An 18147-nucleotide genomic window follows, 5' to 3' on the forward strand; every position below is an offset into this window, starting at 1 on the left:
GACTAAAAATTTTTAGTTTACTAGTTTATGTATTAAAATACCACCCTGACTTAATATGTTCAAGATTATTTTGAGTTCAAAGTGAGTTCGAAAACAATCTTCATTGACCATGCACCTCAACTCTTCTGGACTTTCTTTAGTATGATCCAAAATATGGAATTGCTATGGAAGAATGATTTCCAGTATAGACACCAATGGGTGTAGACTCATCATTAATATTTTCATTATTATTAGCATCATCGTCATCATCAGAAGATTGATCATTATCTGACGATTCATATTGTGAAGGTTCATCACTATCCAACTCCCCTTATACATAGTCATTATTGTTCACAATTTCTATGAGTTGAGTGAGCGTAAATCCCCAATCATTAAATCTGCAAAATGGATAAATCATCTCATTAATTATAAGAAAAAAAACTACTTAATTAAATAAAATGGATTGTTTATTACCTGTCAATTGCCTCCACCAAAAAATAATATTGTGGACCACTTGAATTAAAATTTTCCAAATTCATAGTCGTATTGCTAGGTCCTCCCATATCAAAATTATTCACAAGTCTGGATGAATTTTGATAATGTGTTTCAAACCCACCATCAAATTCTTATTCCATTGACATTCTTGAAGAATCAATATCCAAATTCAAAGAATTTTGACTTACTCGCACATCAAACTCACTGTCCGTGGGTTCTTCAACAATAGGACAATGTTTCACACAGGCATACATGTCAAGTGTTTGTAAATTAAGGCGATTACCAAAACTTTCAACGGTGCGAAGAAATAAAGATAAAGAATCATCATTCCAAATAGGAGTTTCACCAAATATTGGTTGTCCGTTGGTCATAAAATAATTCATATATCGTCCAAAAATAACCACATCATCTTCTGAATTAGTAATACCCATTTTACTCCTAATCAACTTTTCAAACGGTCATATTTGAGAGATAAAGGAAATAGTTGAACCACTATAGGACGCCAACTATATCGCACCGAATCTCCATCATGCAAAATTTCACCACCCCAATGTAAATTTACTCTTACCTTATCCACTTTAAAGTAAGAAATGAATAAGGTTTAACAAATTTTTGAGTTATGAAGGTTAACAATTTTTTTGAGTTGATGCAAGAAATGAACCTCTGCTCACACTCTTAATATAGTAGCGAGAATTTTGAAGTTGTTACAAGGTAAACATGGGATCCTACCTTACAAGGTTAACGACTCCATTTACCTTGTAGCCTTACACTTTGCCGACACTTACATATAGATAATAGATAAGGTAAACTCACCATTTTACTTTACATTCTAATATTTGCACTGATGGTGTTAACTTCTTAATAGACAAGGTAAACACCTGTGTTTACCTTGTCCCTTTTGAAATTTTTCAGTATTGGGGTGCCCTTTTGAAATTTTGACCAAAAAGCTTGCCTTTTAGGCTCCGGACTCGAATTTACACTCATAAATGTGCAAATAAATGTGAATCAGTTCATGGTGAAGAGTGAAGATAAAATATGCTCACTTGTTTTCGTTTCTCCTATTTTACTTCCTTCATGTGGTTCTTTTCTTCAATATGGTGTTGTTTGTAACTATCAATTTTCAATATTGGATTCGTATTTACGTCTTCTCGGTTTCTTCATGTATCCACCCCTCTTCATGTTTTTGTCCTGACCAAATTTAAGTTTTATTTTTTTTAGAAGGAAAATAAAAGTAATACTGTAATTACTTTTATTTTTCCTTAGATGAAAATATAAAACTTTTTCATATTTGGCAAACCTCTTTGTTGGAGAAAAGATTTTGGACATCATCCCTTCTCATACCATAACACAGTAGCATTCTGTTTAAGAGTTTTATTTAGGGAGAGATTTTCTCTCAAATAATTTTTATGTTTTTGATTTAGTTTTTAATATATAGGTCAATTTACCAAACAATATCAATAATATATTTTATTATTATATTTTTCTTTGTCATCTGACTTATCATATCTATGGTTTGTAAGTTATAAGTTTTCGCAGAGGTCATTTCGAACCCAACAAGGGGTATCAAAGCCTATGGTTCAATGGCCTGATGGTTTAGATTGAGGACATGTTGAGATTAAAGTTGCAACCAATTTGACGGTAGTGAAATATTTTGTCAAAATAAAAATACATGTGGAGACAATTGTCAATTGAATTTTCAATAATTTTGTTATTACATATTTGAAAATAAAGCTCATTTTTAACCCTACAAAGGACTCCAATATTTTTAACCTGCAAGGGGCTCATATAGTTAATCCAAAATGGCTTCATTTTTTAAGCATGTCAAGCAACAGTGATATATGAAGATCGTGTGAAGAAGGAGGATCAAGATTATTTTGCCAGAAAATCAAGCCAAAAAGGGGAGATTTGTTAGGATTTTTGCGCTGATTTTCTTAACAAATTTAATTTTTACTTTCTTAGAAGGAAAATAAAAGTAAACACCATAATTACTTTTATTTTTCCTTGAAGAAAAATATAAAACTCTTCCATATTTGACAAACCTCTTGGAGGAAAGGTTTTGGACATCTATAAATGGAAGACTCCCTTCTCATATCATAACACAATATCATCCACAATATAGTCGTTTAAGAGTTTTATTTAGGGAGAGAATTTCTCTCAAATAGTTTTTATGTTTTTGATTTAGTTTTTAATATGTAGGTCAATTGGCCAAACAATATGAATAATATGTTTTAGTATTATGTTTTTCTATGTCATTTGATTTATCGTCTCTATGGTTTGCAAACTATAAGCTTCCGCATGACGCCCTCTCGATTTTGAACCTAACATATTCATTACATAAAAGTCATTTTACTTTGCGCCGACCATCACAAAAGTCACTATGACCAGATTTTATAATAATCTCATTGAAAAAATTATCTGACAACCTTAATTAGTTCTTAATTTTAATTTTAGAGACTATAATTTGATATTCATATCTTGACCCTTTTTATTTGTGTCTAACCCAATTTTTCTTATGGATTATATAATGAAAGAATATTAATTTTTAATAGATTAGACTACCTAATGAAGACTATTTTCAAAAGAAAAAAAATTGGTTGATATTTTATGAAATAAATATTTGTGAAAAAAGAAAGTATTCCGTGAATAATGAATGTTGCTCATGATGAATGAGACAAAATGGAGTGAATAACAACACATTTTATTAGTGAAAAAGGTTGTATCATTTCTCAAAGGCCTAATACACATACATGTCCTTTAACTTGACATCAAATCACATATATGACCTCTGACTTTGGGTGTGCACAAGTAAGCACTTAAACTTGTATAAAGTTGAACAAGTAGACACATATGTCCTATGTGGCCAATTCTTGTCCTACATGGCGTCTTATGTTTATTATGTCACATAGGACGTGTGTGTCTGTTTGCTCAACCTCATACAAGTTTAAGTATCTGCTTAAGCACACTCAAATATTAAGGTTATAGATGTGATTTGATGTCAAGTTAAAGGGTATGTTTATGTATTATGCTGTTCTCAAAAATTAAAGTGACAAAACGTTCAGAAATATTAACAATGTGATATTTAATCAATTATCAGTCGAATCTATTAGTAGAAGAATCATGTTTGACTAAATAAAAATAGTTTTTCAATAAATGGACAAACTATTAAAAGGAAATTTATGAAAATGTAATTTACTCATTTTTTGACAAATCATATGAACATTTTTTTCAGCTGCAAATATTCACAGACGGAGATAATTATAATTTGTCCATTTTTAAACAAAGTATTCGTTTTAAAACATTAAAAAAAAAAAAAAAAAAAAAGAGACTGCTCATTTTAACTAGTAGACTTAAAAAATATCCCAATTAGGTCCTTCTCCAAAACAACATCTACCCATCGATTTTCTTTGAAGTAATCATTTCCTTTTTATACTTTTGGGCGTTTTTACACAAAAAATAAGCAATGAAGGTACGTCCACTTTTTTAAGAAAAAGATTTTAAAAAGTTCATTTGACAATTCCATGGAATCCGTTGAATTTTATAGTAATTTTTTAGTAGTATTATTAGCAATTTATTAAAAAAAAATTTTTGCCTACTTGTATTACATCTATATTAAAAATTAGGAAGTGAATATTTGGGTTTAATTTAGATGATCCGAATGACATGTAGGAGAACACGCGACATTATTTAATTGATATTTTGTATACTTTTTTTTTGTTTATTAACACATTGTTCACTAATTTATGTCGGTTGATATTTTTTGTTTAAATGGTAAATAAAATATAGGGTTGGAAATAAAATTTAATAAGTTTAAAATGGAGTATTAAAATAAAATTAATGGTGTGTCAAAATAAAATTAACGGTAAATTAGGAGGACTGTCTATATATTAACATTTGTAAAATAATACATAGACAATTGCATAGACCTTCCTTGACGTTTTGACTCATAAGTCATAACACATACCTTCCTTGTAGTTTTGAATATTTTATGTTTTTTTTTTTTTAAATAATCAAAATATCATATAATTTATGCTAAAATATTATGAAGAGATTTTTTTTAATTCTTATAACCAAATAATATATAAAATTATAATCCCTATGTTTTAATTTATTTGCGCATTTCCACGCCTGTATGTTACATAATGTGAAATGGGCGTTTGTGATTGTGTCGTGTATGGGTTTGTGACAAGTCAGTGTGACATGTGGAAAAGAAAATGGGGTACGTAGTGAGTAGTTATTTTAAAACAAATCTTTCTTCTTCTTCTTTTTTTTTAAAATGAAGATAAAATATATCTTAAAATGTGTTGTTTATCATTTTGTTAGAGCACTCTTTGTATATATACTAGAGTAGCATGTTATGTGTCAACACATGCCCAACATTAAGATATTTTAATTATGTATGATAAGTTAGATTGATGTCAATGTGAATTACAAAACATGGATACACAAAACATATTAACTACTTGATAGAATTTTTGAAGGAGCTAAATTATTCCACAAGATAATCATGTATAACTTACTTATATAAATAACATAATTTTATGCATTTTGAAGTTCAGATCTCTAATCATATGACTGACATTTGTTACATTAAGTATAAAATATGAGATTAAAATTGATACATAAGACTTGACACATGTTGTATAAAATAGAGAATAATTATTGAAAAAGATAAATGATTATCTAGTCATTGCATATTACATTATATGTGGGTTGTAACTAATAGGTTAAAATTGCATTGTATTCCCCCACTAAGCCGACATAAACATTCTCTGCTTTCATTTCTCCTTCTTTTTTATTTGTCAACTTCTTCTTTCAAGTTAAAATTAAATTAATATTCTAAATTTAAATTTTAAGCGTTTTGAAAATTATATATATAAAAAAACTATAAGTTTTTAATTTAAGTTATTTGACTTTGAGAACACAATAAAACATACTTCTGTAAATATTTTTATCGAAATTTGCTTTTGTATATGTTCTTTTCATTGAAACGTAGGAGTCATTTGTTAGAGTGTATAAAAATAATTTTGAAATAGAATATATTAGTAATGTTTGCATTATTAATGCTTGTATTAGTAATGCTGGTATTATTCATACTAATATTATTTCTTATACACTTTTTTATGTGTTGTACTAGAACTTGTCGTTTCAATCTTGATATATTTAAACAAAAAAAAATTTAAAAGAAGATTGCATATACATTCTAAAATTCATCCGAGATTTAGCACGAGTTCAATATATGTTATTTTTTTCTGAAATTATATGACACAAATAGAATATAGATAATCAATCATACTTTTAATATGTATTTAGATAATTTAAGTTGTTAAACTATAATTTATAAAAAAAATTATTTAATTTTTAAATAATATACGTTATTTTTCTTGTCCAAACTTTTGTGGTATTGATAACCAATTATATTTGTAAAATAATTTAAGTTTTAAATTTTTGTGAGTTATAATAGTTTTCTTCTATTATAATTAAGTGATACTAATATAATTTCGAGAGTCAACCGAATATTTTATATTTTTTTAAAAAAATTAAGTTGTTAATTATTGTGATTTATAATTTTTTTTACATATTTTTTTGAAATATATAACAAATTAAGTTGTTTTTAGATATTTTAAGTTGTTAATTATCGTAATTTATAATATTTTTTATGTAATTTTTGAATAATATATGTTACTCTTCTTGTCTAAAATTTGTGTCATTGATAGCCAATTATATTTTTTAGATAATTTAAATTTTTAATTATTGTGCTTTATAATATTTATTTTGTTCAAATTTAAGTGACACAAAGCTTATATGGTCATAAAAATTAATTAGGGTAATATAGTAAAATCGTGATTGAGTAGCAAAGCATAAATGTCTTAAATGACTTACAAAGACTAATTAAAAGTAACATAGTAAAATTACTACAAAAATACCCGTGAAAAAAATTTAAGTGGATCTCATATAAAACGTCAAGTTAATTTAAAACATCAAGAGTTAATTTGTCATTTTTATATCTATTTTACCTTTTTTATTAAATATATTTAATTTTTTAAGACTTAAATGACTTATAATAATTAACTAAGAGTAATATTTAGTAAAAAATATGATTGAAGCAGCTGAAGCAGATATGCCATAACTGTCTATTTTTTTATTAAATATTATTAATTTTTTAATACATAACTGACTTATAATAATTATTTAGGGGTAATATAGCAAAATCATGATTGAAGCAGCTGAAGCAGACATGTTATAAATATTTATTTTATATTTTTTTTAATTAAATATTATTAATTTTTTAATACAGAAATGACTTATAATAATTAATTAGGGATGATATAATTAAATCACGAATTGAATATTATTAAATTTTCAATATATAAATGACTTATAATAATTAATTAGAGGTGATATAGTAAAATTATGATTGAAGCATACATGTCATAAATATCTATTTTATTTTTTAATAATAATTTTTTAATATATAAATTACTTATAATAATTAATCAGGATTGATATAAGAATGTTGGTGAATTTTGAAAAATCAATAAATACTAATTATTAGGTTCATTTAGTTAAAATCATAATTCAATAGGTTTTAGATAAATCGAGAAAAATATCAAATTGATCAAATAAATTATATGAGTAAAATATATTTTATATATTAAGTTATTTTAAAATGAAATATTACAAATTTTTTCTTTGAGTTTGAGGTGATTAAAATAACTACAATCCAACAAATAATTAATGCTCAAATTTTTAATCAAAAAATAAATTAACTTGTCGAAATAGTATGCTTAATTCAATATGGATAATATGATTTGCATATACAAAAATAACCAATTATTATTATTTCGTAACGAATTATGTTTAACCTTATATAAGTAAAATCTTGTTAGGTATTTTTCTTCAGTTTCTTTTTGTTGGTATATATTGACTTGACACAAATTTTTAAAAAATATTTATTAAAAACTTATTTTACTAAATTAGCTTTATTAATTTTACATTACAAATTTAAATTAGGCAAACTTGTATTTCATGAAACAAATAAGGAAGAAAGCAAATTATATGTTTGACATGAAATGTAAATAAAGAATAAAATGTATTTAGTTATATTTATCATATTAATTATTACGATAAATTATTATCTTATTAATCAATTTACTTAAATTTAATACATTTCAAAAAATTTTATATAACCTAAACTAAAGTAACATGTAGAAACTCACCTTCATCCTAAATACAATGATTTGAAAAAAAAAAATCCTAAATATAATGAGAAAAAAAAATCCTAAATACAATGAAAAATACAATTTTTATAGAATAATTTTATCTTTTCAAAAAAATAAAATAAAAAATATATGATAGATAAAGGGGGCCAATAAAGGATTTTACTTTAGAATCTTTGATAGGTCTACCAAAAAAGACAAAAAATTTCTAATCTAAGCTTATAATTTTCTTTAAATACCTTAATACCCTTAACTTTGAATTTAATGTCAAATAAGTGGCAGGTTGAAATCACTCTTTCTAATATATAGAAATATATATATATATATATATATATTCCCGTGAACTATACCCAAAAGGTTATGACACACCTCGACTTAAAGAGGATCCTATTACCCCTGAACTAATTAAAAGTGTAATTTTGACACCCTTAGTGCCTACGTGGAGCCTACGTGGACATTTCAGTGTGTTGTGTCACGTATGTGCCATCTATGCGTCACGTAGGCACTAATGGTATTAAAATTACACTTTTAATTAGTTCAGGATAATAGGACCCCTTTAAATTGATGTTTGTTATAGCCTTGAGGGTAATTGGGTATTATCTCTTTCTTATACTCAATTAACACCAACCTTTGCACTCATTGTTAATAGGACTTTTCTTCTAAAACAAAACATACTTTCCTGTCGCTTCATATCATAAGTATTGCAAATTGAAGTTCAATATTGAATGAAACTCAGCTCACAAATTTTACTTCGTGGCTTTGAGATTTAGTTATTAGAATACAATTGTAATCGAGCATCCGAAAAATTATAAACATGATTAAATTAACTATACATTCAAAGTCATATTAGAAAGATCAAATTCATGAACTAATTCTAATTCCACTTTACGCATGACAACATCTAAAGAAAGAGAGAACAAAATGACCTTCTGCACCCCTATACTATGTCGATTTTGTAAGTTGGACACTTCTACTTACATATTTGTCATCTGGACCTCTGAACCCACTAAAAAACAACATTTTAAACCCTTTGACCATTGACTTTGCCTATGTGACATTAAAATGCTGACTAGAACAAGGAGAGTGATTACACTCGCCTATGATGCAAGTGAGAGTCAATTTTATATTAAAATAAACTTTTAAAAAATAAAAATAATATTAAAATTTAAAAAAATAAAAAAGATCCTTTTTTCCCTCCATCTTTTTTAATTTAAAATATTTTTTAATTTTAAAAATAATAAATTTAAAAATAAAAAATAAAAAGCCCCCCTCCCCGTCCAGCCCACCCCAGCCTTCACCCTCATTCAACTTCCTTCCCCAGCCTCCTCCCCGCGCCCAGCCACCACCCCACCCACCCTCACCCCCGTCCAGCTCCCTCTCCCTCCCCCGTACGAGAGGCGTAAATTGAAGAACAACACAAAATAAGGGCAAAAGTGCAAATGACCCAGTGTACAACTGTACATCATTTTAATTGGAGCAAACTTAAATGTAAGCACAAGAGGTCCACAATTCGATTTTCAGAAATTTGAGGCTCAAAATTTTGCATTTTTGCTCAGACAAAGAGACGACAACCACGCCATGGCTGCAAAATCACCAATTGCACGCAAAAGAGTAAGCCTCGTTAAATGTTTTCAACTTTCTTCTTTTCAGAGGGCTACATTAGAAACCAAACACGAATGTCATTCATCATAAAAGCATTTTCTTTTGTACCAAATACACCCTTGTAGAATAACAATACAACACAATAATTAACAACCATCCAAACAAGTTACAAGAGTAAAATTGAAGCTCAGATTTATTGATAAAACAAGAGAATGAAGACATCTCCATGGCTGCAAACCTCAGATTGCGTCTAGGTCACCTAGCCAAGATACGGGCCTCTTAATATTTATATATTCCTAAAGAGGGTCTGTGGTTGATATTGTTGTTGCTCATTATTAAAAAAAAAATAAAAATTGTTGTTGTTTTACTTTTAAAATTTTGTTTTATTTACTTTCTCAATTTAAATTTTTTATTTTGTTTAGGAATAATTTTGTAATTTTTATAAATTGCTAAAGATATTTAAATAAAAATTGAAAATTCATTATGTTTGTGTATGTGAATTTATAGTTAAAACTTTAAATTAATTGGAGAGAAATTTCAATTATTTAGAATAAATTGGATGTTTAATTAAATTTATTGTGTTTGTGTATTAGAATTTATAATTAAAAATTTAAATTTATAGTTGAAAATTTAAATTAGTTTAAATTAAAAATTTATTGTGTTTGTGTATTAGAATTTCTATAATTTATAAAAAGAATTTATTTAATTAAATTTGTTTTAATATTTAATTTCTTATGTAGCATTTTAAAAATAACATAAAATTTAATGTAATACTTAAAAATGACGTGGCGGCTGATGTGGCAGCTGACATGGCAGCTGACGTGGTGAGAGTGTGTTACACTCACCAAAAAGTGTTTAAAATGTTGCTTTTTAGTGGGTTCAAGGGTCCAGATGACAAATATGTAAGTAGAAGTGTCCAACTTACAAAACCGATATAGTACAGAGATTCATTTTGCCCTTATTTTTCTATCAAAAAGTCAGACAAAATATGAAAAGGTGATTGAGTTAGTGTATCAGTAATATATCATGAAGGAGATCAGGGATTTAATCTCGTCTGATCCTTTCTCAGTTGGTTGAGTTTGATGCAATGAATGCGGTATCTAAAAAAGGATGTTAGAAAATGTCCACCACTCGATTTCTTTCTTAATCGAGCTCGTCACATATGGATTATCAAATGCAATTTACTTCTTTTGTGTGATTTGCTAATTATTGCACTGTGCATAGAAAGATTTCTCAGTGTGGACCTGATGAAATGCAACTTCGAGTTTCATTAAAAATATAAAAGAACAACAACAACATATTCAATGTGTTATCACATAGTGAGGTCTGAAGAGGGCAAAGTGTACACAATCCATACCAATACCTTCAAAAAAATAGAGAGGTTGTTTTCGATCGACTCCGGCTCTAAAATTTTAAAAGAAAAAAAATAAAAATTAGACAACACATTATACATTATATTTTTCTGATAATCATGGTGTCGGAATAACTTTCGCACACCTCGATTAAATTCATGGAACATCCTTCACCTCCCACCTGCAACATATATCAGTAACTCGGTTCCATGGATCATTATGTAAGCATTTTTTTTTTGTCCAAATAAATACTATAATCTATAGTACTTAAATAGTAATTACTTACAAGAAAATGTATAATCTGGGGTAATTATTTTAGTTGCAGGGGCATAATCACTAATTTTGAAAGAAGAATGGACAGGAGACGGCGGTTGACAAGACAGAAACTGCACACTACAAATAGGCTTCATCACAAAACGATAAACCCTACCCTCTGCATTTCTTCTTTCTCAATTAAAATGGTTAAAGCAAACAAACAAACCACAGACACTGCTGCAGAGATGAAGGAAATGCGTGCTCTAATCGAAAGGCTGTTTGCAGAACTGAATGCAAGGCAAGACAAGTTTGATGAAGCACTTTTGGAGCTGAAAGCAAGCATTGAATCTCTTAAGGTTCAAGGAAATGGTGGAAAAGGAGTTGAATCTGCCATGAATGCTTTATCTGCGCTTCAGGTATGATACAGAAGTCTATGTTGTTTTGTTGCTCTCTGGAGTTGATTTTGCCAAAAAAAGAAACTTGTGTACTTTCTTCCTTTCAAAATCTTTGTGGCATCTTTTGGATTTCGAGATTCAAACAAGTCTTTTGTCGATTGTAAATAGTTTCTTTCGAATTTTGAGATTGAAACAAGTTTTATTGTTCGTTAGTTTTTTTTTTTTTATACAGCTTTCAAACACGTTGAATTATCAAAATGATTGTGATTTATACTACATTTTACTAGTTTTTGGACGTGTAAATTTTATTTGAGAAAGCTTAAAGTTTAATGCCCAAATTCATTGTCAAAATTAAAGTAATCGACTCTCGAAATTTTAATTTTACCACATAAAATTAAAATTCTATGCCCAAATTCACTATCGAAATTAAAGTATTCGATAGAGAGTGAGGGATGATTTTAAATGTTTGCTCTATTGTGTGTGTATTGATGTTGTCGATTTCTTCGTCAAGGAGGAGAATAAGAAGGGACGCGGAAAAATTACTGGACCTAAAGAGAAGCAAGCAAAAGGATGCAGCAAGAAAAAGAATGTTTCTCTGATCGAAGATGACGATGATGTTGACGTTCCGACTGTAGATGCAGAGACTACAGAGGAAAAAGAAATGGCGATATCAATGGACGCTGTAGTTGAAAATTCTGAGCCCTATGAAGGTTGCTGCGTGACAGGATATCACGGGAAGCGACCCTTGACTGTGCTAATGGGTGCAGGAGGCACTTCGCACAATTTTATCAACGAATCCTTAGCAGATAAGCTAGGTTGCGACAAAGTTCCAGTCAAGCCTCGAGTTGTTCGTTCTGCTTATGGGAAAATGGTGACTTCCAGGGTGTGCAAAGACTTTCAGCTATCAATGCAAGGCACTGTGTTTAGTTTGGATGTGTATCTACTTCCCTTGTCGTCGAATTGCGACATGGTGTTGGGAAGCGAATGGATTAAGACTCTTGAGAAACTTGTAATTAGTGCTGAGGGTGCGGAGTTCTACCTTCAAGGTACGAAGAAATTTATGCGTTTCAAGAAAGGTGGTGGAGGCAGAAAGCGTGGATTCGAGAAAGCGGGTGGAGGCAGCAAGCATGGACTCAAGAAAGCTAGAAAACTGCCGGAGGCAGCAGGCGTGGATAGTCTTTAGCTGAATTGAATGCAAGTAGTGATGCCTCAAAATTTCATAGTAGTGATTGAACTCTTTTATATGTTTTTGGTAATGGGGACTTTAGGCTTGATCTCTCTAGAATTCCCCACTATGCATGTTTGTTAAGGATCATAGTGATTAGACCATTATATATAGGTGACTAGTTGTTGTCTTTTTCAATATTCCTTACAATTCTCCAGCTATATGGAAGTAAAGGAACTATATGTAGGTGATTATCTACCAATATTATAGTAATGTCATTTTGATTTATGAATTCCATTGAGTTTATGTTTGCTAAGTTGTAGAGTTGTTGCTATTGTGGATTCACATTTAAGTAACGTTGAGTTGGTAACTTTCATGCTTTTATGGTTTATTGGCACTCCAATAACCATTGGTCAATGACGGCATTATTTAGCCGATTCAGGATTTTCAATAGGGTGGTTTGAGAAATAAAAATATAGTGCTTGTGATTTGAACTTAAACCTCAACTTGATTTTGAACCGGTGAACACCTAGTCGCCTCCCAGATACGCCCCAGGTGGCATGTGTATGTTTGTATTACTTAGGACTGTTACGCAATATCCATTAATGCTTCTCCTACAGGCACCTTACAAAATGGTTCCTTCTCGTAGTTTAAGAGCTTGAAAAAATTGATAATTTGCAGTGTCATGGTGATGTGTTTATTAAACATTTTTTTTTCGCTCACTTTTATTATTAGGAATTTATTTACGAGATGTACAAAGTTAATGCTCTTATTGCTTGTTTGGATAGTTGTGGCCTCTTGTATTATTGTTTAAATACTCTATCCATTTCAAATTTCTTAATTTGATTTCTTATTTTATTTGTCATTTTTCATTAATCAAGATAAAACAATTTTTTTCCTTACTATTAATTATTTTTTCTTTAAATTAAAATATAAACATCATTTAATAAAAGTACTATAGTAAAGTAGTCATATTATTAATTATTTTTTTTTAATCAATATATAATGTCAAATTGGGACGAGTAAAATGAGACGGAGGAAGTATTATGTTTGCATTGCTCGATACTTGTATTGTATTGTGAGTATTGTTGTATTGTGCTCCTCCGTCCCAAATTACTGTTTCGAATTGAGATGACAAATTGATTAAAAAAATAATTAATAGCATGACTAGTTTATCATAGTATTCTTATTAAATGATGTTTATATTTTAATTTAAAGAAAAAATAATTAATGTAAAGGGTAAAACATGGAAAAAGATTGTCTCTTCTTGATTAATGAAAAAAGACAAATAAAATGAGAAATCAAATTAAAAAATTTGGGACGGAGAAAGTATTAGTTAACGACAAAAAGTTTCAAATTGTGTGATTGCGTTTTTCCTCATTTGATATTAATTATTATTTAATAATCGTATTTTGTTTTTCATCTTATTTTTTATAGTAGTTCTATCGTGTATGCATTTTTTATAGGTACTCCTTCAAATTGTTGATGTATGAAGTTATTTATCGATGAAACGATAGAGTATAAGTAAATATTTCCTCGTTTAAAAAGAATGATCTATTTTGACTTGACACGAAATTTAAAAAATAAAGAAGACTTTTGAATCTTGTAGTCATAAATTAAAGTTATGTTAAATGTATTCAAATATACTTTAATCTTGTGATCTTAACCATGTCACGTGAAAAATTGAAATTTAAGTATTATAAAAAAAAAAAAAAGAATGAGCCCTTATATTTTAAGCAGACTAAAAACAATAGATCATTTTGTTTCAGATGTTTGAGACGGAGAAAGAATGTAACAACCATAAGATCTACTTTGAAAAAGCCATTGATTTACAATTGTTCTTTCTCGTTGTTTGCAACTCAAAAAAAGTTAAAATAGTATGTTGAAAATTGAAAATACGTTCGGACATTATATAGTTTGAATTTTTTTTTTGTATCCTATTCGGTATTCTATATCCGTATTGGAGTTCGATTAATTCAAATTTGCGCCGCATAGAGCCCATTCACGGGAAAACGCTCTACCAAGAATTTTTTCATATCCAGGACTCGAACCCGATATCTCTGATTAAGATAGAAACAGCCCCATCCGCTGCATCACAAAAGAACTTTTCACTTAGAAAAGTTGATCAAAATCATTTTCAAAACTCAAACTCGTCTTCACATAATTCATTGTTGTAAGGGCACAGTTTGATGAAGCAGGTTTAGTTGTTCTAGGCTCGAAATAATATTCATAATGTGGCTTTAATTACACGGAAGATTGCTTACTGCAAACGAACAGAGAAAATAAGGCGTAAAAGTCAAATGGTATCTGCAGCCTTAGTCAATAAAAAAGAAAAACTGAAATTTGTCAATTGTTACAGATGTATTTGCAACGGATGAAATTGTTTTTCATGAAAAATATTTTTTAAGAAAATAAGTTATTTTCTACTTATTTTTTTGTATTTATTAGCAAAAAAATATTTTTTAAAAATATTTGAAAATTTTAAAAAACGTTTGAACATTTTAAAAAATAATTAAAGGTAATAGGGGTAAGATAAGTAAAAAATTATTTTTTTTTAAAAAAATAAATTTAAAAAATAAAAGATTTTCTTTTGGAGGGTGGTGGTAGAGTGGTGACGTTGGTGATTTTGAGGTTGATATCAATTTTGCGAAGTTTTTTCTACTTTGATTAGAAAAGTCATTTTCTCAACTTGAAGAAACTTGTAATTTTAGGATAACTTACACAAATACCCATAAGGAGTTACTAATATTTTTTACCATAATTTTACCTAGTTACATAAAATTTTATATATAAATCTCTTCTGTGATATATATTTTAAGCTTTGATATATATAGTCTTTGATACATTTTAAATCAATCAATTAGTTGAATAAGGAAGTAACAGAATTGCATTTATTTAGAATAGTAAATCATGGGAGAGAACCTCTAAACTATCTAAAATTGAAGAAAACTTAAAATTTAAAACCTTCCATTACAGATTTTTTTTCTGATACATATGTATGATACATATATATCATATATTAGATTTTAAACATATGTATTATCTTTAAATTATGGAAAAAAAACACAAGTTATTGATATATATCAAATAATTTATCTGATACATATGCATGATGCATGATCCTTGTGATTGATACATTAATTCCGTTTGATAAAATTGATGTACTTTGATATCGAGAAAAATATAGCTGTGCGAATAGGTATTCATATGTATAATAAACACGTATTGATCTACTGTATACATAAAAAAATTAATAAATTTATTACATGAGTATGCAAATGCATTCATATGTACCATGAATAAAAAATACATTGTTGTATTATGATAAATATGTACGCATGCAAGTCTATTCATATGTATCACGAACAAAATTACATTCTTGTTGTTTACTATGATATGTATGCACAGAGACACATTTGCCTATTTTATTAACAAATACTAATAAGCTCCATATTATATATGAATTAGTAGACTGTGATACATTAACATGCATGTACATTCATATGTATTAGGATAAAAAAAAAAACATTTTCTTTTTTACTATAATACATATTCATAGTGATACATTCATATGTATCATGAAATTTATTTTAATGATCTTCTTCTCTATCTTCCCCATTACCCATTAATGATCTTCTTCTCTATCTTCACTGCTACCCATTAACTTCAACTTTTATTGAAAAACAGTCAAATACACCAAAAACTTCTCCACCATCACCGTTGTCTTTGTTGTTGTTTTCATCGAAAACCTATCAACATTGCTCAGTTTCTTCTTTCTCTTAGTGGGTATTGTCTTAAAGGATTGACAAGCAGCCGATGGGAGGGTGGTGCCATTGCAGTGGTGATTGTCATTGTCAAGGTTTTATCGGAAACTGTGACAGTATTTTTTAGCTTCTAAAAGATTCTCTTCCATTATTCACTCTCCTAAATATATGCAAATTTATTACTACTTCCTTATTTAATATGTATTAATGGTAAAAAAAAAAAAAAAAAAAAAAAAGATTTTATGAAATATTTTAAAAAGATAACAATTTTATGAACCTATGACTCTTAAAACTTTTGTCTTTGGGCAAATTATCCTTTTATAAATGTATACTTTGGGGTAAATAATTTTAATTGCGGTATTTTCATCAATATACCTAAAATAAAGAGTGGAGAGAAGGCCGCGGACAGAGGAGAGGCTACTACAAATTGCACAGCAGTATCAGAAAACCCTATTCCTCTTTATTCATAATTCTTCTTGTTGGTCCTCAACATGGTTAAAGGAAAGGAGCAAACCACAAGTAGTACTGCAACAGAGATGAAGGCAATGCACAAGCAAATCCAGAAAAGCAAATCGGTATGGAGAAAAATGTGAATGTTTTTTTTTGTACTTATTTATTTGCATTCGATACCCAAGTATGTAGTAGATATTATCGTAAAATTATTTGCATATATTTCACACGATACAAACAACCTCTCTACCTTTAAGAGTTAGTGTTAAGGTTTGCATACGCTATTGGGTAATGTTGTTGTTCTAACACAGAACAATAAGAATGGGATATGCTGATGTATGTTTGTGGTGGGAGAGGTTGGTTGGGGGATACGCTGATGTATTCTCAAGGAACTTGTTTTTCTAAATAAAATATCTTTCCAAAACTTTAACAAAACGAACATTCATACCCTAAATCTTTGCTCTATTGTATGGACTAACTGGTGCTGATTTCTTCTTTGTTAAGGAGGAGGAGAATATGAAGGGGAGCAAAAACACTTTGACCGCAAGCGGACCTAATGAGAAGCGAGCAGAAGGTCTCTGTTTATTTTGTTATGATAAGAAGTTTGGTCATGGTGGCAAATGCAGTACAAAGGAGCAAGTTTCTACCGTCGAAGTTAAGTATGAAGATAAGTATGTTGTCGACGTTCCGGCTGTAGATGTTGGGACTCCATACATGGCTATATCATTGGATGCTGTAGTAGAATATTCTGAGCCATATAAAGGTCCCAATGGCTGTGTGACTGGGTACCATGGGAAGCAACCCTTGAGTATCCTAATCGGCATAGGGGGAACTACGCACAATTTTATTGATGAAACCTTAGCTGATAAGCTAGGTTGTGAAACATTTCCAATCAATCCCCGAACTGTTAGCTATGCAATTGGGACAAGGGTGACATCCAGAGCATGCAAAAACTTTCAGTTGACACTGCAAGGCACCGTGTTTAGTCTGGATTTGTATCTACTGCCAATGTCGTCAAATTGTGACATGGTATTTGGAGGTCAATGGGAAAGGATGCTTGACAGATATACTTATGGCCGTAAGGGTGTGGAGTTTTACGTCCAAGGTAGGAAACATGTTTTGCCTTTCAACAAATTAGGTGATGAAATCAGCAAGCCCTGATAGTCTTGACAAATTGGATGGAAGTACTGACGCCTCAAATTTCAGAATGTTTTATCTTTTTCCTAAAGGGGGCTTTTTAGGCTTGATCATCTCTCCCTACCCCCCCCCCCCCCCCCCACCACCACCATCACACTGTTTATTAAGGATGGTATAGTGATTATGCTTTCTGCAATTTTCTGTTTTCTGTTAAGGAGAACTACTTGTAGTCATCCTTGGTTATATTTATCTACCAACATTATGTCTCATTTCGAAATCCGTTGAGATTTTGCTTTTCTATCCTCCCTGCATCCTGAGTTTTCGTGCAATGAATGC

At 29.4% G+C, this 18147-nt stretch overlaps 2 protein-coding genes across 2 annotated transcripts; both read left to right on the forward strand.

Moving 5' to 3' along the window:
* The first annotated feature begins 10922 nt into the window (after positions 1-10922).
* On the forward strand, positions 10923-12753 carry LOC107866033. The gene is made up of 2 exons (XM_016712215.2): positions 10923-11316; positions 11807-12753. Exons 1-2 carry the CDS (start codon positions 10999-11001, stop codon positions 12476-12478), a joined length of 990 nt encoding a protein of 329 aa, XP_016567701.2. The 5' UTR covers positions 10923-10998; the 3' UTR covers positions 12479-12753.
* Positions 12754-16596: 3843 nt separating this feature from the next.
* On the forward strand, positions 16597-17936 carry LOC107866032. The gene is made up of 2 exons (XM_016712214.2): positions 16597-16799; positions 17179-17936. Exons 1-2 carry the CDS (start codon positions 16716-16718, stop codon positions 17833-17835), a joined length of 741 nt encoding a protein of 246 aa, XP_016567700.2. The 5' UTR covers positions 16597-16715; the 3' UTR covers positions 17836-17936.
* The last annotated feature ends 211 nt before the right edge of the window (positions 17937-18147 follow it).

This window comes from Capsicum annuum, chromosome 3 (assembly GCF_002878395.1).
Source record: "Capsicum annuum cultivar UCD-10X-F1 chromosome 3, UCD10Xv1.1, whole genome shotgun sequence".
Classification (NCBI taxonomy): Eukaryota; Viridiplantae; Streptophyta; class Magnoliopsida; order Solanales; family Solanaceae; genus Capsicum; species Capsicum annuum.

Coding starts and splice junctions, on each gene's coding strand:
- LOC107866032 (XM_016712214.2), top strand. CDS start 16,716: ATGGTTAAAGGAAAGGAGCAAACCACAAGTAGTACTGCAACAGAGATG. Junction 16,800..17,178: donor AAATCCAGAAAAGCAAATCG/GTATGGAGAAAA, acceptor TTCTTTGTTAAG/GAGGAGGAGAATATGAAGGG.
- LOC107866033 (XM_016712215.2), top strand. CDS start 10,999: ATGGACAGGAGACGGCGGTTGACAAGACAGAAACTGCACACTACAAAT. Junction 11,317..11,806: donor ATGCTTTATCTGCGCTTCAG/GTATGATACAGA, acceptor TTCTTCGTCAAG/GAGGAGAATAAGAAGGGACG.